At 40.8% G+C, this 27888-nt stretch overlaps 1 protein-coding gene across 1 annotated transcript in view; it reads left to right on the forward strand.

Moving 5' to 3' along the window:
• LOC124555334 overlaps positions 1–27888 on the forward strand; it is a 212215-nt gene that overhangs the window by 99643 nt on the left and 84684 nt on the right. Inside the window, exon 5 of the mRNA XM_047129212.1 lies at positions 2958–3125. Coding sequence (XP_046985168.1) covers positions 2958–3125 — 168 coding nt within the window. The remainder of the gene's footprint in view (positions 1–2957; positions 3126–27888) is intronic.

The raw sequence follows: 27888 nt of genomic DNA on the forward strand, positions 1-27888 counted from the left end.
GTCTATGTGTACACAACAGTGTTGATTTTGAGTGGCCTGTGCCAACCCGTACACCTAGCACTGGTCCTCTGCAGGTCTTCCTTCCTCTGTACATACAACAGTATCTTGAACGAACAGCCACAGGAAGCTGAAAAGAGAAGTACTGATGTAGTGGCTGCTGGAAATAATGAACTGTTTAAATCCAGGAATTTTGACCACTACTCATTTGTTTTGTGATGGTGTTGCCACTTAAATTACTTCTACTTTATTTTACAATTTGAAAATTGAATTTTAGGCATTACCTGTGATTTGGTAGTATTTAGCAATAGAAATCTGGGTGCTTGTGTTCTTGAAACAAAAATTTATAAACTAATTTTACCGTTTTCATCTGTTGGTTGTATCAAAAGAAATCACCATTAAATACTGCTCTTTCAGAAATATCCAAGTGCAAATACACATATTCAGTTCATAATATAGTAACAGTATCTATATGTGGATGGAATGAAGCATTTTAGGGAAGTTAATTTGCAATGTCAGTACACTGTAGGTGGCTGTGTTTGTTTATATGAAGTCACATCACATAAGTGGTCTGTAATGCCAAAGAATCATGTTTGCCAAAATAAATTATGATTCGTGTAATAAACTGCAAAATTTACTTCAGTGTTTTGAAAGTTTTACATCTTATTTACTGTCTCAACTTTGTCTAATATTCCTTTGCATATCAGGTGTCATATTCCCTCTGTCATTGGTTGAATGAACTGTAAGCCAGTTCTGTTGTATGCTTTACAGCCAGTGAAACTTCTCTATATTTACTCTGCCAAATTGGGAGCCCAGATTTTAAATATTAGCCACAGCTGTAGTTAGTGTCTACACAGCTATAAGAAGGATGTTCTTTTGATGTGGTGACATTAGTGAGAACAGGTTTATCAGTGTGAAGTTGTCACACAGCTATAAATGATACTTGATAAGATTTCATTCTTGAACCCATTTGCTGTGATATGACTTACTTGATTATCTTGGTTGCTGAATACTTCAGGTGGGCTAAATTTTTTTCCATCCCCCCCTTTGTTTTTGTCTGGGCAGCTACTAGTGTTAAAGAGCACTCCTCATTCACAGGTGACGTGTGTGTGTTTTTTTATATGCTAGAAATACATCCACATTCGTAATATGTGCATAATTTCAAACTGTGAAAAGGAAAAGAAACTTATTCCATTGTTTTGAATCACAGATTTCCTTCGAGCTATTTGTTGAGTTTGCAGACAACATAAACTGATGTAACAGTTTTAGTAGTACTGCCTTTGAACTGGCAATAGCAAACTTCAGGTTGGTGGTGTGTATACAGCATTCACCAGTAACGCCATCAGAGTCTTTACTAAACTAATTGGAGAAGAATGTGACAAACTTTTTAAAGTATGTTATAGCTTTTCTGTTTATTTTATTGACTGCAGCTTGTTGCTACTACTCCTTCGACAGGTACATGAGCTGGTCTAAACAGTGATGTGGCAGCATATGTGGAGGCAGCACATTAGGAAACTGTATTTTACATATGGACGTACTTGGCTGCTTCATTACCCAGAATTTCCACATGCCATTATACCAAATAGTGTGAAATCTTCTTACCCTGCCTGTGTAGGTGGAAAAAAGTTGTGAATCATTTGGCTTTGTTTTCCTGGTTGGTACATGTTATGGATAGCCCAAAGAGCAGTAATGAATCTGTGCAAATGAGTAATTTGGTAACAGTGTTAAATCTCATCTGCCCCATTGTCTTAAAGATCACATAATTCAGCATTGTACTCCATTCAGGAAAAGACACATCACAGGCAATTGAATTCTCCTGGATTCAAAAACATGATCACAATTAAAATTCTTTTTGTATGTGGTTTTTTAAAAAAATCTCGATTGAGAGAATGCACCACAGCCAGTTCAGCACTGGGAAAGGGTTGAAGACTTTACAGTTAAATCGTTATTGTATAGAAATATTTCTCCATTTTGTAGTAAAACCTGTAGTAATTCTACATAAAATGCAGGTGCGAGGCTTAGTGGTAGTGTGTCCTGAATGTACTTTTTTTCTGCCATGTGATATGTATAATACAGCCAACTTTTATTTTAACCTGGTTTAGACACTAACTATTGGTTTGTTCATCAGAAAATACAACAAATTACCTTACAACATTACAAAACCATTATCATAGAGAAAAGCCAAGAATAGGTGGTTATTATACCAAACAGAATTATGAAGTGAACAAAATCACATGTAGTAACAGATGAACAGACGTTAGTGCAAAATACTATCTTTATATAAAATGTGAGTATAGTTGTCAGAAATCTGTTCAGTACAGTAACCATCTATTCTTTTTTTTTTTTTTTTTTCTCTCTCTCTCTGGGTTAATGGTTTTGTAACCTTTCTATGTAATTGTTCTGATTTTCTGATGCCAACGCCCATAATTGGCATAGAAACAGTTAAAGTAAAATCTTGTTGGAACTGTTGGCTGTGTTATACATATCATGGTCTTGTATGGTTGCTGTCTCACAACCATGTTTAAAATTGTAAGATTTTTCTGTATCTTTTGTTGTTACAAATGATGGATAAATAAGTAGAACTTTTATTACATGAGTAAGTGATGAATATGTGAAATAGATATATATACTCTGTTTACATGTTCCATTAATTATTGAAAGTGTTTATACAATATTTATTTGCTGAATATGTAACTGTATAAATTTCCACAAATGTAAGGGGAACTCTCATCTGCTGCATCACACGCAATATTGAATTTTTTGAAGTTTTATCACTGAGTCATATTTTATCAAAAATGTTTTGTGTAAGCCAATTCATTTTTTGGACATATGCTATGAAATTGGGAATAATGATATTAGTGAAATATATGCTGGGTCATTCTAGAAGTGGAAGTTAGTGACAAATTTCAAAATTGTGTGCACTCTTATGCACATTTGTTTCATTGACCTTTTTTTTCCAGAGAATTAAAGTAAAGTTATTTGGTTCTCTCTCTTGGATCATGATTATACAGAAGAAACAAAAGCATTCTGGCACAGAGTTTGAGCAGCAGCCATTCATTTGTGCATATATCCCTGGTGAACCATATTTCTTTGCTTCGCAAAAAAATGTAAAAACAAACATTTCAGATGTGAGTATTATATCATGTTTCTTGATTTAAAAAATACGTGTGACATTTATTTTCTTAAGATGATGATGAGGATGATGATGATGATGATGATGATGTGCTCTGCCCATTAAGCTGCATACACAGTTTTTAACTTGTATCCAAAAATGTGTCAGTATTTCTGGCTAAAACTTGATTGGTGCTGTATGAAATGTATTGCAAACATGTTTCAAAACACAGATAAAGCTGTCTGTGGCTGTCTTTGTACAGATTAAAAGAAACAGTATTTCTTGTCAACTACCAATCATCACATGCACATGGCACTAGGTTTTGTTTGTATTTAGAGTTGTGATTTCATTAGCAAATATAGTTTCTTCTGCAAACAATTTCATGGAGTGGATGTAGCAGCAGATTGCAGAGTTGACATTGCTGTATCAAGCAGATGATTGACTTTGGAATGTATGAAGCAAGTCTACAAGAATAACAAAAACAGGACTACCAGCAGAAAACTGCTGCTATTTCTGCCACTAGCACAAACTACACAAGAATTTTCTGTCGCTTGTGCAATACTGGTGGGAGATACAGAATGTGGAGAAAATAAAGAGCTTGGGCATTTTTGTGGCAACTCTTCACTTGGTTTGATTTTCAATGTTAGTGGTTTCTAGATGACTTATGTGAACCCAAGTAAAACACCATGGACAAAATAGCACACAGTTATGCTTATCTGTCTTTACTTGTATTTTAAATTGTTCAGAAACATTCATCCATAGTTACTTTACCATGCTTTACTTCCTTGGAGCTTAAAAAATAATTTGCCAAATCACAAAAAGATCAGTTTGTTAAGAAGTTTTGTGTGGTATGTTCTGGGGTGCAAGAAAAGTAGATCAATTGTCATCTTGTCTCCATGTACTTAGGATTATCTTACGTGTCTTTAAATCATATGAATCAAAGCTTCCTTGTGGAATGTATTGGTTCCTAGCTTCTGCATTTCATTTTAGAAATTGACACACTGCTGTTAAGGGTATTATCTACATCTACATGGATACTCTGCAAATCACATTTAAGTGCCTGGCAGAGGGTTCATCGAACCACCTTCACAATTCTCTATTATTCCCATCTCGTATAGTGCGTGGAAAGAATGAACAGCTATATTTTTCTCTACGAGCTCTGATTTCCGTTATTTTATCATGGTGATCATTCCTCCATATGTAGGTCGGTGTCAACAAAATATTTTCGCATTCAGAGGAGAAAGTTGGTTATTGGAATTTCATGAGAAGATTCCGTCACAACGAAAAACCCCTTTCTTTTAATGGTGTCCTGCCCAAATCCTGTTTCATTTCTGTGACACTCTCTCCCATATTTCACAATAATACAAAATGTGCTTCCTTTCTTTGAACTTTCTCGATGTACTCTGACAGTCCTATCTGGTAAGGATCCCACACTGCGCAGCAGTATTCAAAAAAAGGACGGACAAGCATAGTGTAGAAGGCCCCTTAGTAGGTCTGTTACATTTTCTAAGTGTCCTGCCAATAAAACGCAGTCTTTGGTTAGCCTTCCCCATAACATTTTCTGTGTGTTCCTTTCAATTTAAGTTGTTCATAATTGTAATACCTAGGTATTTCGTTGAATTTATGGCTTTTAGATTAGACTGATCTATCGTGTAACCAAAGTTTGAGTTCCTTTTAGCACTCATGTGGATGACCTCACACTTTTCATTATTTAGGGTCAACTGCCACTTTTCGCACCATTCAGATATCCTTTCTAAATCGTTTTTCAATTTGTTTTGATCTTCTGATGACTTTATTAGTCGATAAATGACAGCGTCATCTGCAAACAACCTAAGACGGCTGCTCAGATTGTCTCCCAAATCGTTTATATAGATAAGGAACAGCAAAGTGCCTATAACACTACGTTGGGGAACGCCAGAAATCACTGTTTTACTCGATGACTTTCCGTCAATTACTACGAACTGTGACCCCTCTCACTGGAAATTACAAATCCAGTCAGATAACTGAGACGATATTCCATAAGCAGTCAATTACACTACGAGCCGCTTGTGTGGTACCGTGTCAAAAGCCTTCCAGAAATACGGAATCGATCTGAAATCCCTTGTCAGTAGCACTCAGTACTTCATGTGAATAAAGAGCTAGTTGTGTTTCACAGGAACGATGTTTTCTTAATCCGTGTTGACTGTGTGTCAATAGACCATTTTCTTTGAGGTAATTCGTAATGTTCAAACACAGTATATGTTCCAAAATCCCGCTGCATATCGACATTAATGATATGGGCTTGTAATTTAGTGGATTACTCCTACTATCTTTCTTGAATATTGGTGTGACCTGTGCAACTTTCCAGCCTTTTGGTATGGATCTTTCGTCAAGCGAACGGTTGTATATGATCGTTAAGTATGGAGCTAATGCATCAGCATACTCTGAAAGGAACCTAATTGGTATACAGTCTGTGTTGTGGACTGGCAAGACAGCCAATCCACAATGACGGGTAGCCGAAAGGCACGCGTTTAAGCTCACACAGGCTGGCGCGAGGTCTGGAACAGGTAATGGAATTTATAGTAGCACAGAACGTAAGTAACTACTGGAATACTTTACTTTAATTCATAATTGGTGAACATCGGTCTGACGGTACGTGCATCACAAGATAAATAGCAAATGATAATGGCGCCTTGCTAGGTCGTAGCAAATGACGTAGCTGAAGGCTATCGTCTCGGCAATTGAGAGCGTAATTTGTCAGTGACCATCGCTAGCAAAGTTGGCTGTACAACTGGGGCGAGTGCTGCCGTGTGGCGGCGCTCGGTCTGCAATCACTGATAGTGACGACATGCGGGTCCGACGTATACTAATGGACCGCGGCCGATTTAAAGGCTACCACCTAGCGAGTGTGGTGTCTGGCGGTGACACCACAGTCTGGACCAGAAGACTTGCTTTAATTAAGTGATTTAAGTTGCTTCGCTACTCCGAGGGTATTTACTTCTACGTTACTCATGTTGGCAGCTGTTCTTGATTCGAATTCTGGAATATTTACTTCGTATTTACTTCGTCTTCTTTTGTGAAGGCTTTTCTGAAGGCTGTGTTTAGTAACTCTGCTTTGGCAGCACTGTCTTCGATAGTATCTCCATTGCTATTGTGCAGAGAAGGCATTGATTGTTTCTTGCTGCTAACATACTTCAAATACGTCTACAATCTCTTTGGATTTTCTGCCAGGTTTCGAGACAGTTTCATTGTGGAAACTGTTATAAGCATCTCTTATTGAATTTTGAGCTTCTGTAAAAAATCACCAATCTTGGGGATTTTGCATCTGTTCAAATTTGGCATGTTTGTTTCATTGTGTCTGCAACAGTGTTCTAACCTGTTTTGTGTACCAAGGAGGATCAGCTCCGTCATTTGTTAATTTATTTAGTATAAAGTTCTCAGTTGCTGTTGATACTATTTCTTTGAATTTAAGCCAGTTCTGGTCTACACTTACATGACTAATTTGGAAGAGTGGAGATTGTCTCTCAGGAAGGCGTCAAGTGAATTTTTATCTGCTTTTTTCGAGGATTTGGAGATTACAATCTTCAATCTCACTACGACAACCCTGTGTTAATGTTGGATGATATTTTATGCATACCTCTGGAATTGAACATGTATTTTCGCCAACATATTGAGGGTAAACTGAAGTCACCACCAACTATCACTGTATGAGTTGGGTGTGTGTTAGAAATCAGACTCAAGTTTTCTTTGAACCTTTCAGCAACTGTATCATCTGAATTTTGTGGTCAGTAAAAGGATCCAATTATTATTTTATTCTGGTTGCCAATAATGACCTCTGCCCATACTAACTCGCAGGGAGTATCTGCTTCAATTTCGCGACAAGTTAAACTACTTGTGACAGCAACAAACGCGCCACCGCCAACCGTGTTTAGCCTATCCTTTCGGAACACCGTTGGGTTCTTCGCAAAAATTTCAGCTGAGCTTATATCCAGCTTTAGCCAGCTTTTAGTGCCTATAACGATTTGAGCATCAGTGCTTTCTATTAGTCCTTGGAGCTTTGGTACTTTACCAACACAGCTACGACAATTTACAACTGTTATACCAGTGGTGCCTGTATCTACGTTCTTCCTGTGTTCAGCCTGCACCCTTTGTGACTGAAACCCTTCTTGTGTTTTCCCGAGACCCTCTAACCTAAAAAACCGCCCAGTCCACACCACACAGCCCCTGCTACCCGTGTAGCTGTCTCCTGCATATAGTGGACACCTGACCTATTCAGATGAACCTGAAACCCAATCACCCTTTGGCGCAAGTCGAGGAATCTACAGCCTACACGGTTGCAGAACCATCTGCACCTCTGATTCAGACCCTCCACTCAGCTCTGTACCAGAGGTCCGCAATCGGTCCTGTCGACTATGCTGAAAACGGTCAGCTCTGCTTTCATCTTGCAAGCAAGACTGGCAGTCTTTACCACTTCTGTTAGCCGCTCGAAACCAGAGAGAATCTCTTCTGACCCAAAGTGACACACATCATTGGTACCGACATGAGCAACCACCTCCAGTTGGTGCTTTCTTGGGTTTCAAAAACTGAAGCTTTTAGAAGACGTGGAAAAATCCCTCTGGAGTGCCTGGGCTCGAATACACACATGGTGATTCCTTGCCTGTTGTAAGAGGCAACTAAGAGTAGTCTTACACCTAGTACATCTTTTATGCTGACGACTCGACTACATTATAACACCACTTGTCAGTTTCAGCTCATTTCAGATCCTTACCCTCAACTTGTCTTAATTACTTATGGTCCCCTTTCACGGTTTGACCACTTCTATAAATTTCGAAAAAGTGGGCATTTGGGGTACTATGCGTTGCATAATCTGTCCACTGTGCACTGCAATCTTCTGCATGTAGGTCATATTTATGTTCGCACCTGAAATTCTGTGTGGTAGCCAATGCATTTTGTTGAAAACCCCCCCCCCCCCCCCCCCCAACAACCTGGGAATCACACCACGGATGCCTTAGCTGTAATCTCCACATATATTCTGAGACACTGGCACTCAAGGCAATGGTTACTATATCAGGTAGCCTTTGCTGTGGTAGGATGACACCTGTGGGGAGAGCCTCTGATCAGAGTGATGACAGATCAAATTCAAACATACCGGTGACTGTGCTGACATGGCTATCTGAGCAGATAGAAAGCACAATTTTAAATCAAAGCCTTATAATCCCATGACATTCCGTCTTTGGCCATGCCATGACACGAGAACTGGCCAGGGAGGAATGTAGGTAAATAGTTCCCTCAGTTTTTGGTATACTCCAGAACTGACAGAGAATCTTATGCAACAATAAAGCCATTGTTTCTCATTGAAAATATTGAGGATAGCTTCAAAGAAGTGGCTACAATAGAGAAAATGTGAAATAGATGTGTTGATCAAAACATTGAATGGTAACCAATTGCAGGCACTTCAGGCCTGTGACAAGCTTGGGGATATACCAATTACAAACTCTCATAATAATAAACTCAGCAGGATTCAAGGTGTTGTCTTTCATCGGGGTCTAATGCCACAAACAGATGAACTGCATGCTAATCTGGAGCAGCATTGTGCCCATTTTGTTCGTTTCATCGAGAGGGCTCAAGGCTAACTGGGTGGACACTGGAGCTTCCGTTCTAGCCATTGATGGAAATGTTCCACATGAGAAAGTCCAGGTCATGGTTTATAAGTGTCGTGTCAAACCCTGTTTTACTCTTCCTATGAGATGCTTTAGGTACGAGAGGTTTGAACCCATGACCTCCTACTGTACTAATGAGGGTACTTGTGGAACTAATGGATGGACAGTCCGTAAGGGCAATCCTTGCCAACAACCCCCAATGTGTCTAAACTGTCCAGAACCGCAGCCCTCCCCTGAGCTCAGACATCTTGTTTTCAAGAGGGAGAAGAAAAGCCAGGAATATAAAATGCTTGTCCGGGGCTGTTTTATCAATATGCAATATGCTATATGACATCAGACTTGGCAAACATTGTGTCGAATCCACACTTAGCCCGATAAAAAAGGTTTCATACAGCAACTCCTTACTGTAGCCACATGTAAGTGCCCCCCCCCCCCCCCCCCCCCGCCCACCTTTTCCACAAACCCACAGCAGTGGTGGTAACCACCTCCAGGCCTCATCCTCCACCAGGATCGTTAGGGAAGAGGACACCTGCCAATGTGCCTCCCACTTCATGAGTGGGGTCTTCGGGGCCCACTCCCGATTTTTATCAACCAGTTCATGTTCCATCTGTTGTTCAGGGTTCGGGTTGGTGCTGTTTTTAGTTCTCCACAGACCCATGAGAATGGCATCCCACAGGGTTTCATATTGAGTGTACTTCTTTTCCTCATTGCTATAGATTGACTTGTGGCCTCAGTCAGTCCTTTGGTCACCCCTGCTCTGTATGTGGATGATTTCTGCATTTGGATTATTCCTCTTCGATGGCCTCTGCAGAGCAGCAGCTCCAGGGTGCTATACAGCATGCCTCTGCATGGATCCTCTCACATGCGTTTCAATTCTCTACTTTAAAATCGCGGGAGGTCCTCTTCTGTCACCGTACTATGGTCCACCCTGATCCAGGAGCACTTTACTGGCCACTGCATTACCTCCTTTTCCTGTTCCAGTCGCCTATGGTTCACGGGAAGAACGACTACCGGAAAGCCTCAGTGCGCGCTTGATTCTCTCTAATTTTACATTCGTGATCTCCTCGGGAGGTATAAGTAGGGGGAAGCAATATATTTGATACTTCATCCAGAAACGCACCCTCTCGAAACCTGGACAGCAAGCTACACTAAGATGCAGAGCCCCTCTCTTGCAGAGTCTGCCACTTGAGTTTGCTAAACATCTCCGTAACGTTATCACGCTTACCAAATAACCCTGTGACGAAACGCGCCGCTCTTCTTTGGACCTTCTCTATCTCCTCAGTCAACCCGACCTGCTACGGATCCCACAATGATGAGCAATACTCAAGTATAGGTCGAATGAGTGTTTTGTAAGCCACCTCCTTTGTTGATGGACTAAATTTTCCAAGGACTCCCCCAGTGAATCTCAACCTGGCACCCGCCTTACCAACAATTAATTTTTTATGATCATTCCGCTTCAAATCCTTCCGTACGCATACTCCCAGATATTTTCCCAATGGTTGCCACTCCCCTGTGGCACGCCAGAGGTTACTTTAACGTCTGTAGATGTCTCTCCATTGAGAACAACATGCTGTGTTCTGTTTGCTAAAAACTCTTCAATCCAGCCACACAGCTGGTCTGATATTCCGTTGGCTCTTACTTTATCAGGCAACAGTGCGGAACTGTATCGAACACCTTCCAGAAGTCAAGGAAAATGGCATCTACCCTGGGAGCCTGTATCTAATATTTTCTGGGTCTCATGAACAAATAAAGCGAGTTGGGTCTCACACGATCGCTGTTTCCGGAATCCATGTTTATTCCTACAGAGTAGATTCTGGGTTTCCAGAAATGACATGATGCGCGAGCAAGAAACATGTTCTAAAATTCTACAACAGATTGATGTCAGAGATATAGGCCTATAGTTTTGCGCATCTGCTCGATGACCCTTCTTGAAAACTGGAACTACCTGTGCTCTTTTCCAATCATTTGGAACCTTCCATTCCTCTAGAGACTTTCAGTACTCAGCTGTTAGAAGGGGTGCAAGTTCTTTCGCGTATTCTGTGTAGAATCGAAATGGTATCCCATCAGGTCCAGTGGACTTTCCTCTGTGGAATGATTTCAGTTGCTTTTCTGTTCCTCGGACACACACTTCAATTTCAGCCATTTTTTCGTTCGTGCAGTGATTTAGAGAAGGAACTGCAGTGCGGTCTTCCTCTGTGAAACAGGTTTGGAAAAAGGTGCTTAGTATTTCAGCTTTACGCGAGTCATACTCTGTTTCAATGCCATCATCATCCCGGAGTGTCTGGATATGCTGTTTTGATCCACTTACTGATTTAACGTAAGACCAGAACTTCCTAGGATTTTCTGTCAAGTCTGTACATAGAATTTTACTTTCGAATTCACTGAACGCTTTACACATAGCCCTCCTTAAGCTAACTTTGACATCGTTTAGCTTCTGTTTGTCTGAGAGGTTTTGGCTGTGTTTAAATTTGCAGTGAAGCTCTCTTTGCTTTGGCAGTAGTTTCCTAACTTTGTTGTTGAACCACGGTGGGTTTTTCCCGTCCCTCACAGTTTTACTCGGCACATACCCGTCGAAAATGCGTCTTACAATTGCCGTGAACTTTTTCCATAAACACTCGACATTGTCAGTGCTGGAACAGAAATTTTCATTTTGATCAGTTAGGTAGTCTGAAATCTGCCTACTGTTACTCTTGCTAAACAGATAAACCTTCCTCCCTTTTTTTATCTTCCCATTTACTTCCATATTCACGGTTGCTGCAATGGCCTTATGATCACTGATTCCTTGTTCTGCGCTTACAGAGTCGAAAAGTTCAGGTCTGTTAGTTATCAGTAGGTCCAAGATGTTATCTCCACGAGTCAGTTCTCTGTTTAATTGCTTGAGGTAATTTTCAGATAGTGCACTCAGTATAATGTCACTCAATGCTCTGTCCCTACCACCCATCCTAAACATCTGAGTGTTCCAGTCTATATCTGGTAAATTGAAATCTCCACCTAAGACTATAACATGCTGAGGAAATTTATGTGAAATGTATTCCAGATTTTCTCTCAGTTGTTCTGCCACTAATGCTGCTGAGTCGGGAGGTCAGTAAAAGAAGCCAATTATTAACCTATCTCAATTGTTGAGTATAACCTCCACCTGTAATAATTCGCAGGAACTATCCACTTCTATTTCACTACAGGATAAACTATTACTAACAGCGACAAACACGCCAGCACCGGTTGCATGCAATCTATCCTTTCTAAACACTGCCTTGTGGGGCCTTCCAGTCATTAGGCCGCATTTCGGTGGACTGTCCCCTTCTTTTGGCTCTGCATACTAAGTACGGACTTCCCTGCACTTTACCTTTAATATTGGCAGACGATTACCAGATGGTTGAACTGGTTCTCATTTTCCTCTGAGAAAGTGGTTTTTATTTTCAGTTCTAAGGTTTTTAATCTCCCTCTCCTTTTACAATATGCACTTTTACATTCTAATGGTGGAACGCTAATGAATAGCAGGTGGTCTCGCTTGTACTGCATCAGAGGTGGGATATTTCCTGCCTCTAGCATAGCCTTAGGGTTACCCACTTGCTGACTTCCCACCTTGTTTTCACCATTGACAACACGACCGCGCTATAATGTTTTTTAGCCTTTTATCGTTATGACTCTTCTGATGTGTAAATCCGTCGAAATGGACCACCTTTGAAACAAGGGCGTGATGACCTTGCTGTTTGGTCCCTTCATCTCCAATCAACCAACCAACGTTTGAACTGAGGAATGAGGTGTTCTGTTTTTAAAGGAGAGAAGTCACTCTTTGACAGACTTGCAACAACAGATATTTTCTATTTAAAATGTTTTTCCTCGCTGATATTTTTGAGAAACTAAATATTCTTAACACTTCACTTCAAGGTAATTGGGCAACTGTACTATCTTACAATGAAAAGGTGAAGGCATTAATAAAGAAATTAGAGCTATGGCAAAACCAAATGGAGAATGGCAAAATTGTTGCAGGATGATCTCATAATAAACATTGGACAGAGTGTATACTGAAATAATCATTTACTTACATTACCTTCAGGACTTACACCATTGGTTCAAATACGTCAGGTACATTGGAAATAAAACTGGCTTCAAAATGTGAAATAAATACCCAGTGCTCTGAAATGCACCAGATCAATATATTGCCCTTATTGCTAAACATACCGTAGCAGATGATGCAAATGCTCTTTGAAAACATGTTCGCCACCATTGTTGTCAGAGACTGTAACAATGAACAGAAGTTGCAAATGTATTGTGAAACAATGCAGGAACAGGTTTCCAGTGGCAGTGTGTAGCACCACTTAGGCAGGCCCATCACTGCAAGTTCACCATCATCCAGTCCCAATTAACCCCCCTTCCTGACATTTCTGACATTTCAGCCTTCCATTTCACAGATGAGTATTATTTCTGTCATCAGGCAGCTGTTATCATCTACATCTACATCCATACTCTGCAAGCCACCTGACGGTGTGTGGCGGAGGGTACCTTGAGTACCTCAATCGGTTCTCCCTTCTATTCCAGTCTCGTATTGTTTGTGGAAAGGAGGATTGTCGGTATACCTCTGTGTGGGCTCTAATCTCTCTGATTTTATCCTCATGGTCTCCTCACGAGATATACGTAGGAGGGAGCAATATACTGCTTGACTCCTCGGTGAAGGTATGTTCTCGAAACTTTAACAAAAGCCCGTACCGAGCTACTGAGAGTCTCTCCTGCAGAGTCTTCGCTGGAGTTTATCTATCATCTCCATAACGCATTCGCGATTACTAAATGATCCTGTAACGAAGCGCGCTGCTCTTCATTGGATCTTCTCTCTCTCTTTCTTCTATCAACCCTATCTGGTACGGATCCCACACTGGTGAGCAGTATTCAAGCAGTGGGTGAACAAGCGTACTGTAACCTACTTCCTTTGTTTTCGAATTGCATTTCCTTAGGATTCTTCCAATGAATCTCAGTCTGGCATCTGCTTTGCCGATGATCAACTTTAAATGATCATTCCATTTTAAATCACTCCTAATGCGTACTCCCAGATAATTTATGGAATTAACTGCTTCCAGTTGTTGACCTGCTATATTGTAGCTAAATGATAAGGGATCTTTCTTTCTGTGTATTCGCAGCACATTACACTTGTCTACATTGAGATTCAATTGCCATTCCCTGCACCATGCGTCAATTTGCTGCAGATCCTCCTGCATTTCAGTACAATTTTCAACTGTTACAACCTCTCGATATACCACAGCATCATCCGCAAAAAGCCTCGGTGAACTTCCGATGTCATGCACAAGGTCATTTATGTATATTGTGAATAGCAATGGTCCTACGACACTCCCCTGCGGCACACCTGAAATCACTATTACTTCGGAAGACTTCTCTCCATTCAGAATGACATGCTGCGTTCTGTTATCTAGGAACTCTTCAATCCAATCACACAATTGGTCTGATAGTCCACATGCTCTTACTTTGTTCATTAAACGACTGTGGGGAACTGTATCAAACGCCTTGCGGAAGTCAAGAAACTCGGCATCTATCTGGGAACCCGTGTCTATGGCACTCTGAGTCTCGTGGACGAATAGCGCGAGCTGGGTTTCACACAATCGTCGTCTTCGAAACCCATGCTGATTCCTACAGAGTAGATATCTAGTCTCCAGAAAAGTCATTATACTCGAACGTAATATGTATTCCAAAATTCTACAACTGATAGACGTTAGAGATATATGTCTATAGTTCTGCACATGTGTTCGACGTCCCCACTTGAAAACGGGGATGACCTGTCCCCTTAGGTATGCTACAATCTTCTAGAGACCTACAGTACACCGGTGCAAGAAGGGGGGCAAGTTCCTTCGCGTACTCTGTGTAAAATCGAACTGGTATCCCATCAGGTCCAGCGGCCTTTCCTCTTTTGAGCGATTTTAATTGTTTCTCTATCCCTCCGTCTGTTTCGATATCTACCATTTTGCCATCTGTGAGACAATCTAGAGAAGGAACTACAGTGCAGTCTTCCTCTGTGAAACAGCTTTGGAAAAAGACATTTAGTGTTTCGACCTTTAGTCTGTCATCCTCTGTTTCACTACCATTTTGGTCACAGTGTGTCTGGACATTTTGTTTTGATCCACCTACCGCTTTGACATATGACCAAAATTTCTTAGGATTTTCTGCCAAGTCAGTACATAGAACTTTACTTTCGAATTCATTGAACGCCTCTCGCATAGCCCTCCTCACACTACATTTCACTTCGCGTAATTTTTGTTTGTCTGCAAGGCTTTGGCTGTGTTTATGTTTCCTGTGAAGTTCCCTTTGCTTCCGCAGAAGTTTTCTAACTCGGTTGTTGTACCACAGTGGCTCTTTTCCATCTCTTACGATCTTGCTTGGCACATACTCATCTAACACATATTGTACGATGGTTTTGAACTTTGTCCACTGATCCTCAACACTATCTGTACTTGAGATAAAACTTTTGTGTTGAGCTGTCAAATACTCTGAAATCTGCTCTTTGTCACTTTTGCTAAATAGAAAAATCCTCCTACCTTTTTTAATATTTCTATTTACGGCTGAAATAATCGATGCAGTAACTGCTTTATGATCGCCGATTCCCTGTTCTGCCTTAACCGTTTCAAATTGTTCTGGTCTGTTAGTCACAAGAAGGTCTAATATGTTATCGACACGAGTCGGTTCTCTGTTTAACTGCTCAAGGTAGTTTTCAGATAATTCACTTAAGAAAATTTCACTGGATTCTTTGCCCCTGCCACCTGTTATAAACGTTTGAGTCTCCCAACCTATATCCATCAAATTAAAATCTCCACCCAAAACTATAACGTGGTGGGGAAATCTACTCGAAATATTTTCCAAATTATCTTTCAGGTGCTCAGACACAACAGCTGCTGAGCCAGGGGGCCTATAGGAACATCCAATTACCATGTCTGAGCCTGCTTTAACCGTGACCTTCACCCAAATTATTTCACATTTTGGATCTCCGTCAGTTTCCTTCGATACTCTTGCACTTCTTATCGCTATAAACATGCTTCCCCCTTCACTGTCTAGCCTGTCTCTGCGGTATATATTCCAATCTGAGTTTAGAATTTCCACTTCGGCATTCTGCAACTTTTAAACACTTTACTTTTCTAATTGTTCAAGGGTGTCAGGAAAAATGTTGAAAAATGAATACATTCTTAATTAGGGCAAAAAACATTTTTTACACTTTGCATTTATGCAGAAGTGTGTGAAGTTTACATAATTAATAAACATTAGTTAAGTAGAGAAACATAGTTCAAATACCAAATTAACAAACGTTATGATAGAATTGATGGTATTATTGAAAATGGATGGATGACGTGTCTGTAGATATTACGGCATGCAATGAAGCAATTTCTCTATTTAAAGAAAAGTTTATTTTGCACCTTTGACACACAACAAAGGTGCAGCCCTTGCAGTTAGGGTGTTTGCACTTTATTCTCTTCTCATTCCACACTGGCCAGCGATTAAAGCAGGGCCGGCCACGTTGTGCCAAACTTCACGCATGCACTGTGTATGGGCCCAGGGCATGCCAAGGATTGGCCTGTCATATGAGTTTGCTCAGTCCTTCTTGGAAGTACCTGGAACAGTGCAACATTTCATTTAGCATTTTTCAGTTGGCACAACTCTGAGTTCAGCAAAATTGTGGTGTCGGCACTGTTTAACCTTTGCTGTTTATTTATGGTATGAAGGACATTACAGGTCCAGTGGCTTTTTGCGCAGAAAGAGGCAGTCAAGCATTCTATCATCGGTCCTTTAAAATGAATGGTAATGACAGAAGAGAGATGAGAATTCTCAATTTACATAAGTGACAGGTACTGCTTCTTTGCTACTAAATGACATTACATTACCACGCAGAGAGAGTCTAAACATTTAGATCAAAATGAAAGAGCAAAAAATTACAGTGATCGTCAGATGGGATTCATTATTCTGTACAACAAGAAGTAATTTGTGCTAAATTTGCAGGTATGCAGCCTTTGAAGAAATTGGTAGTATGAATAGTAAAATTCCTGAAGTCACGCCCATTATTCCATTGGCAGTTGCAACAGTTTTCATTGAAAATGAACAGAGTATGGAAACCATATAATACTACAAAGTACTTTGGTCAAGTCAAAGGGCATGCTTGGAATGAGTTTTCGATTTAAAACTCACTATTATTGAAACTGTGAAGAATAAAGAGTGCAGGAATGAAAATTAGAACATCTGGAATGGACTGCAGACTTAATATTTCAAGTGGACTTGACTGCATGCTGCCCTCAGTAAAACATTGCAAGATAACATTTCTGATTTGACGGGGATGCATTTAAAAAGAAAATTGCATTGTAGAAGGGCAACATTCTCGCAAAGACAGTCCAGTTGTCTGAGCTCACTGATATTAAAGAAAGTGCGAGGTTTGAAGAATTCATTGTGGACTTGCAAGAATTAAAAGGATAGTTGTATAAAGATTTTGAGGACTTTGTCTTACATCCATTTTCGAGACCGTTTGCCATTTCAGTTGAAAGCACCCTGTGCGTGTGAAGATGTAACTGATTGACCTGTGAGGTTAATTCCAGTTTCACTGGCAAACCTTTTTATGTTAAAACTGTCCAGTATGTTTACATTGCTTTCCTCAGATTTTTTTCCAAATCGCCATAATGAGGTTGCAAAAGTGCTAGAATATTTTGATTGACATATTTGGGTGAAAAGACCTTTTTTCGATTATGAAACCTACTAAGTCAGTCACATTACATATCGGCTTTAGTGCAGAACTCTGTGAAACTGTCTTTGTCTGTGTGTATTCCAGTGGTTTGTACCAGATAAAAATTATATCTTCAATGCAATAAAAATAATTAATAAATACTGAAAACTTTTTTTATGTATGTATGTTGAGAAGTTTGAAATACGAATGTCACATGCAGTGCTACTGCACCACCATCTAAATGTGATGCATTCTCTTTCCCTTCTTCCTCCTCCTCACGCTCAGTGTGGTGTGACAGTGGGAGAAACGTGAAGCGAGGCTGACCACTTTCGTACTAGGGCCTGGGCATGGCCTGTGAGCCAAAATCTTGGCCTTCCCTGGATTAATGGAATCTTATATCCTGTGGAGGTAACGATGATCCCTCATATATAAGCTTATAGATCTGTATTGGATCTAGGCTAGGTGGTGGCTTTTTTACCCCAGGACCAATCTGACTCCGAGTTCAAGCCAATCCAGTCCTAAACTTCTGGTTCATTGGTGTGTCTGCTGTTCTCTTCTCAGTGAATTCCCCTTCTGTAGAGAATCAACAGATTTATTACAGTTCTACTAATTAGGTGGTAAACCAAAATTAAATACCACAATTTGGATATAATCTGTTTCCCATGTGAGTCATTTCAGATTTTGGCAGCTTGCACACAAAAGTAGATAGAAAAGCAGGGTGTATACGACCCGGGAGATCCGGGAAAAACCCGGGAATTTTTTCATCTGGGAGAAAACTGGGAAAAATCCAGGAATTTTTTAGAATTCTGGGAATTTTTCATTTCTGTTAAACTTTTGTAATTCTGACCGGTAAGAACCGATACTTTAACAAAGGATATTACTATATCCCGCTACTGCAGAATAATACTGCAGCAATAAAAGATGAACGAGAGAAAAAAAAGAAAATAAAACTTAAATTGTAAAGGAAATGCGCCATATACAACAACAAACACAGTACTCATACAAGCGCCTGCCAGCAGCAAAATGTGTCAAAGGCCTTAGGAAGACTATGCAATGCTTCCTAACAAAAAATGCCTCAGATGAACGTGACGTCACAACCGTTTACATTAGAGTGGTTATAGTAGTTAGGAGCAGGAGCAGGCTCATGTGCATATGCTTCTGGCTACAGAAATGTGGCTGTTGGCTGTGTAAGCAGTCGCAGTAAGCACCTAGATGCTATCAGGAAAAATTTTACTGGGGTGCCCAAGCTGCCAGCCTGACGCATGCGCAGAATCTAGGAAGGGGTAGGTGGTGGTGGAGGGGGGGGGGGGGGGGGCAGCGACATATTCACATTCTTGAGGAGAAAAACCTTGTTTCACAAAGGTCTTAATATCCAGCACAAGTTGGTCTATCGATTATTCATATGAATTTGAACGCATCCATGTTGGTTTTTTAACATTTCTGAAGACCTTCTGACTTCTTTTATGAATGAATCATAAGTTGATTTTTGAATGCGTGGTTAGTGTATGTGATGTCTGTCGGGGGAATTCTCTTCGTACCTAGAAATAAACTTTCCTGCAGACAAAAGGGGACGGGGCTATGTGAGCTGAGCGGACTAAAGCTGGGTGGATGAATGCCAATCGCCGTCTGATTATGTGGTTGATTGGGTTTGCGAATGATCAGCTTTGTTATTATTACTAGCGAAATCCATAGATTCAGACTACCAGAGTGGAAATGAACGACTAACGAGAATAACAGGTAAGAAAGATTATTAATCATCTTCTCGGTGTATCCAAGAAAATGAAATTTTGACAGAAAATTTTTGGCCAGGTCGCTACACTGGTAAGGGCCAGTTGTACAGTCCCAGGCTAGCAGCCACGTTAGTTCTGTTCTGGAAGCAGCTCGGAAAATGTGTTCTATGAACGTTTAACAACGCCTAACCGGAGAAAAATCGCGGGATAACTAAATCGATGATTCTGGCAGGGTTAGTGAAGTTAACCGGCGAATAAGTTTTGACAATGGCAGGAATAGTTACAGAATTAGTGATAAGATTGTTTGTTAGAACAAGGAAGGAGAAGAAATGGAGACATCACACAAATTATGGAAAAATATCATGATTCCAAATTTATATAAAAATTTCGTACTACTACTTTTCTATCTCATGCTTGAGAAATTGGAGTGTATGAATGAAATATGAAACTATTTCCTAACATAAAGCTGTCTGCTTGTAGTAGGCCTAACAGGCCTTTAATATTAGTACTTCATGAATTATATTCTGTCGTATTATAAAAATGACTATTTGTGTCAAAACAGTCTCGTTTATTTGGTGTGTGTTAAAATTGCTGCAGTATTACAAAGGCCTCTTTTGTTTTATCAAGCAGACAGTGACAAAATAGACGTAATCAGATCGAGAAACCACACCAGTCTTGGGTGCTATTTCTATTAACAGCTTTTTCAGTATTAGACAACAACATTTCGATTTTTCATGTAGAAAATGCTTGACAACCTTTGATCAGGTAACAGATTCTTTCGCAGAAAGGAAAGGACGCCTTGTAAAGCTTAGCAAGATTAGAGAGAAAAAAATGCTAGGAACTGAGGATTGAAGAAATGTGTACTGTCTCGCTTGTCTCTTGTCTTCACTGCTTTTATGTATCCTACATTTAATTTTATGTCACACAAAACAGCAAGTTATTAGCTAGTAGGCAATAAAGAGTGCAGATTTTCTGAAGAGTTCTTGTTCTCCCGTTTACAAATATTCCCATCCAATATTAATTGCGAGCTTCTTAAAAATAAATAAATAAATAAAAAAGAGAAGCAGGATGTCAAACCGGCCAACTGGAAGCAGGATAGGCATCACAGGCCATTTTAATTTCCACTATCCTGAATATAGTTTGTTGGCATCCATTACAAAATATACATGTTTCAATTCCACAGAGCGAAATACAGTGACGTGCAATAGAAGAAGGCTGTGTCGAGGCATGTTGGCACACTTAAGATCAAATGCCTTACATTTCCTCGAACACATTTGTTTTATGTATCAGATTCTTCAGAAATATGTGCACTACAAAATGAACAAATTTTTGAAAATTCCATTTTTTAATAAGTTTTTACCTCCTATCTCAATTGCTGAAGGGGGGCGGGTGGGGGAGGCTATCAAGTATTGTCCCGGTTCAGAAATATGATAGATTTGGGGCTGATGCGCAGAGCAGTCTGAGTTACAGGGGGGAAGTGAGTAGTCTCCACGTGACCCATGATCTTGCTGCTCCCTCTATGTTTAATGCTCTCACGTCAAATGAAAACAAAACGGATTTCTGTGGCCAGAAGCTATCAAGTGAATTTAAAGTACATTCACATAATTACGGAAGGCAAAATTTGTTAGTAGTTTCAGATTTTATTTTATTTCCACATTTCTGACAGTCGAGCATTAATCCCCTTGCAGACCAACGAAGTTGTTTTTGTCGGTATGCTAAAGAAATTTGGCTTTTATTAATCTTTTCTGCTGAGGCAGTCAGTGTATTTGAAACGAAGTGCTAAATTCCACACTATTGGCATCTAGCACGTGTTGCATTATGCCATAATAAAGAACCAAACATGAGATAATACAGTACTGGTACTCCAAGAAAATGTACATCCCGAAAACCACACTGAAAAGCTTATAATATCAAGTCGAACACAACTTCATTGGGAATCTGGACATATGAATGTGAACTTTAAGTACATTCCGATGCTTTTGGGGTATCCTCTGATGTCTTGTTTCTTTTATGACATAATGTAACATCTTTTAATGTTTTACAATTACGAACATATGGGCGTACTCCGTCATCGTAGCTGTGCAAGCGCGATGGCGCTTGTCATCTTGCGCTCTCTGGCAACTGCTGAAACGAACATATTTCTAACAGATTGCAGGAAAATATTGCGAATGGTGATTTGAAAAGCGTTACTTTCAAAGTAAATTTCCTTTTACGCAAGTTGAACTCTGTGCGAGAATGTACAATGAATTTCTTAAATCACACAGCGTTTGACTCTCATTTAAAAATCAACTCTTTAACGAGTTATTTAGAAGAATTTCGAGCCCAGCAGGTCACATTTATCTTGTTATTAAAAATTTTACTGGCACATATGTGTGATATATCTTAAAGTGTAACAGGCACAAAAAGATTAACATTATATATGGAAGCTTAGCTTCTCTTGCAGCTTATTAAAGTTGGAGACCAACATCATATGTGAAAGCTTTTCTTTTCTTGTAGTAACATTATGTATAGCAATTCAAACCATTAACTTTTCTTGTTTGTGTGTCTGTGCTACTTAACAGTGATGTTGCTAATTGGCTGACTACATCACGTGTCCTATGCTCTGAATATCCGCTGTCATCGGCTGGCGAGATCACGTGACATGAGCTATGACTGGCTTAAAAAAGCGCATCGCAATCTCGATTTCAATGCGTGGGAAAGTAGCATGCAGTTTTTGATGGAATTAGAATTTATACTTTCCTAATACGAAAATATGCAGAGTACATGTTTCTTCACATCAAAGATCTTTCCAAAATTTGTTTTTTTTCCCCTGAGTTTCACTTTCTAAAGTGCCGGGAAATTCTACGCCCTTGTATAAAACCATAACCATTCAAAGGATTAATAAGTTTAACAGTCCCGAGAGAAAATATACTGTCACTTAACACGGAAAAAGTGTTTTCTCACCCGGGAGAAAGTGTACTATTAGTCTGGACATCCGCAAAAAATCCGGGCATTTTTTTCCTTGTCCGCGTATACACCCTGAAAAGACAATATTGTTGTCTTTACAAAAAAATAGAGGGAATGTCCACTTTGCCAGTGGTGGTAATGTATTCCTCAAAATACCCGTGAACTTTTTTTCTTCAGCTCCTTTTCATTCTGGAATTTACAGTTTGGTATTGTTACTTTGGAGCTTTCTTAAGCACTGAATCCCTAGCTTTAATAGATCTACTACTAGATCTGTCGAGGTAAAATATCTGTCTAAATAGATCCTGTAGTTCGGACTCCTTGAAATTTCACTTACAAGGTGAATTTAAATGTTTTCAGATGCTTCACTTTATGGTTAACTTTCTCATCCGAATTTTGGATTATTTTCTTGCCCACTGTAGATTTCAGTTTTGTGTGCAAACCCCACTTCTCCAAACAAAACACAAAGATTATACCCACATTTATGTGGTTTGACTCATATTGTCAGATGGTGCCTTGCTTTGGTTGCACGAATTTGTTCATCAGTAGACAAATGCTTGCTCATAGCAGTTGACATTTTTTATTCATGTTGTCAGTTATAGGCCTAATTTTGTACAAATTTGTCATGATTTAGACTCTGAGGCTGTGGCCACTCCGTTTTGTCATTGAAATGCTAAGTGGTTGGTTGGTTGGTTGTTTTGGGGAAGGAGACCAGACATCGAGGTCATCGGTCTCATCGGATTAGGGAAGGATGGGGAAGGAAGTCGGCCGTGCCCTTTGAAAGGAACCATCCCGGCATTTGCCTGAAGCGATTTAGGGAAATCACGGAAAACCTAAATCAGGATGGCCGGACGCGGGATTGAACCGTCGTCCTCCCGAATGCGAGTCCAGTGTCGAACCACTGCGCCACCTCGCTCGGTGCTAAGTGGTCATCACTCCAAGTATCTCTGAGACATTGTTTTACTAGCTCAACACCAATAACAACATATCAGAGATCACGAACAGCAGTAAGAGCAGCCGAAGAGCCAATAACACATGTGTTCAAAAAGTTATGAATGTCATGAACATAATAAGTAAGTATATGAAGATGGTATCTGTTCTTTCGGACATGTCCAAAAGAACAGATACCATTGGTGATCTTGCAGCTCTCGAACAATGAAATTGCAATGAAATCCAGACCTTTAGCTGCTTACAGGTATTGATAAATATCAATGGGGACAGTTGAAAATGTGTGCTCCGACTAGGACTCGAACCCAGGATCTCCTGCTTACATGGCAGATGCTCTATCCGTCTGAGCCACCGAGGACATACAAGATAGTGCACCTGCAGGGCACGCTCCCCGTAAGATCCACACTCCTAACTTACTGTCCACACACTACATTTGTAGTGCCCCTGCCCACTATACTCATTACTCGCAGCAGTCACTCTACCAGTTCCTGTAAGAGTTCGGGCAACGTGAGTGCATCCGCATTGAAGATCATTGGCCGGTAAGCCTTATCTATATGAAGATGGTATTGGTTCCTTTGGGGAGCGTGCCAGAGATAGGTCCCTGCAGTCGCACTATCCTCTGTGTCCTCGGTGGCTCAGACGGATAGAGCATTTGCCGTGTAAGCAGGAGATCCCGGGTTCGAGTCCCGGTTGGGGCACACATTTTCAACTGTCCCCATTGATATATATCAATGCCTGTAAGCAGCTAAAGGTCTAGATTTCATTGTAATTTCATAATAAATAAATGTTTTATTAGGGTTTCCTGTGTTCTGTAAAGATTAGTGTAATCTAAAATTTTTGCACCGAATTAACCACTAAAAAAGTATCTAAAAGACTTATACAGAGTAGACAACTGTAGCAGTGTGATATTTCCTTTGAATCTAAAGAGGTCATTTACAAATCAAGTGCTTTTTATTGTCGATTTTTCTGTATCTTTGTGTCTTTCAGAAGCTTGTAGTACTGATATATCAGCAACAATTTCATCATCATCCTCCTCTAAAAAAATTATATGAATTCTGTGTAGCCCCTACATATAGTAGCTTCAGGCTCGCTGTCACTATTTGCAGATTGCAGATCAGTTAATTACAGCAGGCTCTTCATCTGAATTGTCAAAATCCAACCTACCTTCATTTTGACATTTTGAGGCCACAAATTCTTCATTAGTCATCATTTTGTCATCCATTTTCAAAATAAAAGAATGACTCCATTACTGTACTCGAACTAGCACGAGAAACAAAAAGAAAGCAGAACGAAGGAAACACTAATTCATTGCTAGAGTGTGAGTAGGAGTATTACTATGCACTGTTGTGCTTCACCGAAGGAGGTGTAAGTAGATGAATGACTAATGCTAACTTTACTTAACGAAGGTTTATTCAGCACTTACACATACAAGAGCGTGGAGCGAACTGCCTTCGGCCAGAACAGTTACAGTATTTATACAGCTACAGAACATTCCACTACAAAGATTCTTCACATTTGTGGATACTTGTAGAATGTACTCGAACCGAATATAGAAATTAAAATTGGACAGTCCAGGTGCGTTTTGAACTCGCGACCCTCCATGCAACAGTTTAGTACCATAACCTCTACACCACAGTGCTAATAAGCTTCTTCTGCGACATTGCTCCCTCCTAAAAGAACAGCGTCTCGGTGTTACGTCCTCCTAGTCCGGGATCGAGTCATTGGTCCTGCATACTCCGACTCTCGATGACTGATTCTCACCCTGGTCGTGATCTTCTTAGAAATTCTTTTGTTGCTACACTCTTCATCACCTTTCCCCTTATTGCCTGTCGCTGGAGCTTCGAATTTGCCCAGGGTTGCAGGATCCTTATAGGGCTTGATTCGAAGGACGTGGACCATATCTCTGATCTTTCGCAGTCTTGTGTCAGGGTTGAAATCTTCATTAGTAACATCAGACAACTGTCTTACAACCTTACAAGATCCAAAGTAGCGCCTGAGGAGCTTCTCACAGAGACCAACCTTCCAAACAGGAGTGAAGATCCAGACGAGGTCACCAGGCTGGTAGACAACAGGGCGGTGGCTCACGTTGTACCTTCGGCGATCGTTTTCTTGAGCTAACTGCCGAGCTTCCTCAGCTCTGGTTAACACCTGGCCGATGTAGTCGTTGTCCGCATCATCAGGATGTAATGGAAACACAGTGTCCATCGTCGTAGTCGCCTCACGCCCATGCACAAAAAAAAAAAAAAAAAAAAAAAAATGGTGTAAATAGCGTGGTGTCTTGTTTGGCAGTGTTGTAGGCAAACGTCACGATAGGTAGCACCTCATCCCAGGTGCTCTGCTCAACATTGACGAACATTGGTAGTATGTCGGCCAAGGTCTTATTAAGGCGTTCAGTAAGACCATTAGTTTGCAGATGGTAGGCAGTCTTCATGTGATGAGTAATTTTGCACCGGCGGTTTATCTCTGTCGCAAGATCCAATTGAAAAACTTTACCTTGATCCGTAATTAATGACCTTGGGGCACTGTGTTTTCATACAACGTCTTCTATGATGAATTTGGCTACCTCGGATGCTTCGGCTGTTTTCACGGCTTTTGTAATGTCCTAGCGTGTCAGATAGTCAGTGCAAACAATAATCCATCCATTGCCACTAGCAGATGTTGGAAATCGTCCAAGGTGGTCAATCCCAAATCGCTGGAAAGGCGTTTCGGCTGGTGGAATCGGTATGACTGGGCCTGGTGGTTTCTGAAGAACTGGCTTTCTCCTCTGGCACTCTCCACAGTGTGACACATAGTGACGGACACTCCTAAATAAATCTGGCCAGCAAAATCTCTTGGAGATTCTATCGTATGTCTTAATAAATCCTAAATGTCCGGCTTCGGGTATATCATGGAATTGCTGTAGAACATCTAAGGGTCAGTGTTGTCGTAACTGCCGTCCGCTTCACATCTGCTGTGCAGCGAGCTATGTTAATTTTAAGTATTAACTGTATTTTTCGTACTTGAGACTTCTTTTTCCGTGTGTTTTTGCTTTTAGGAAGCTTTAATTTTTGAGTACTAGTAATAGTGTTCCATAGATTTCGTGTTTGTTTTGAATACAGTCCAGAGTCAGGTGGTGTTTATTTTCATTGTTTCCAACAATAAGTGCTAGAAACTACAGTTTAGTCAGCTATCAGCCGCCTTTACTGAATTAGCAGTCTAGTTAAAAGTTGATTAACTCTCTGCAGTAAATTGTTGATTTCTTAGGATGGATAGGATATGTGACTGCTGTGTATGGACGCAGGAAGAGCTGGCCACTGTTCGCGAACAGCTGAACGTGTTGATGGCCGCAGTCAGCCGTCTTAAGGCTGCTGCCTTGGAGTGTAGCGGCAGTGGGGAGCCTGGTGTGTCACATGGTACACCCCAGGTGTTACATGCTTCACCCATGGTCCGTGCTGTCGAGACATCTTCGCGGGTACCAGGCGCGGTTGGGCCACCCTCTCCCCAAGGGGAGTGGCGGGTTCAGCGGCGTCCATGGTGCACGAGGCGGAGGGTCAATGTGGAGGTTGCCTGTGTGGCATTGCCCACTCTGCCTGTGAGTGGACATGTGGCTGCTCCTTAAGCAAGGTCCGAGCAGGCACACGGGGGGAGGGGTTTATTACTGATCGGGAACTCCAGTGTTAGGCAGGTGATGGAGCCTCTTAGGGAAATAGCGGAAAGGTCGGGAAAGAAGGCCATTGTTCACTCTGTCTGCTTGCTGGAGGGTCTCATCTGAGATGTGGGGGAGACCCTGCCGGTGGCGATAGAGAGCACTGGGTGCACCCGACTGCAAATTGTTGCTCATGTCGGCACCAATGACTCCTGCCGTCTGGATTCAGAGGTCATCCTCAGTTCATACAGGCGGTTCATGGAGTTGGTGAAGGTGGAAAGCCTCGCTCACGGGGTGAAATCTGAGCTAACTATTTGTAGTATTGTTCACAGAATCAATCACGGTCCTCTGGTTTGGAGCCGAGTGGAAGGCTTAAACCAGAGGCTCAGACGATTCTGCGGAGGTCTGGGGTGCAAATTTCTTGACCTCAGCTATCAGTTGGCGAAATGTAGGGTCCCCCTGAATAGGTCAGGCGTGCACTACACACAGGAAGCGGCTACAAGGGTAGCAGAGTAAGTGTGGAGTGCACATGTGGGTTTTTTAGGTTAGAGAATTCCCTCCCTAGGCCCGACAAGACGCCTCCTGAGATGTGACAAGGTGGTAGTAGGCAAAACACAATAGGGAATAACAATATTAATGTGGTAATAGTAAACTGCAGGAGCGTCTATAGAAAGGTCCCAGAACTGCTCACATTAATAAACGGTCACAATACCCACATAGTACTAGGGACAGAAAGTTGGCTCAACCTGAAACCAGATGTAAACAGTAATGAAATTCTAAACTCAGACTGGAATGTATAGACAAGTTGGACAGTGAAGGGGGAGGCGTGTTTATAGTGATAAAAAGTGCAAGAGTATCGAAGGAAATTGACGGAGGTCCAAAATGTGAAATAATTTGGCTGAAGGTCACGGTTAAAGCAGGCTCAAACATGGTAACTGGATGTCTCTATAGGCCCCCTGGCTCAGCAGCTGTTGTGGCAGAGCACCTGAAGGAAAATTTGGAAAATATTTCGAGTAGATTTCCCCACCATGTTATAGTTTTGGGTGGAGATTTTAATTTGACGGATATAGACTAGGAGACTCAAACGTTCATAACGGGTGGCAGGGACAAAAAATCAAGTGAAATTTTCTTAAGTGAAATTTTCTTTAGTTAATTATCTGAAAACTACCTTGAGCAGTTAAACAGAGAACCGA

This window comes from Schistocerca americana, chromosome X (genome assembly GCF_021461395.2).
Source record: "Schistocerca americana isolate TAMUIC-IGC-003095 chromosome X, iqSchAmer2.1, whole genome shotgun sequence".
Taxonomy (NCBI): Eukaryota; Metazoa; Arthropoda; class Insecta; order Orthoptera; family Acrididae; genus Schistocerca; species Schistocerca americana.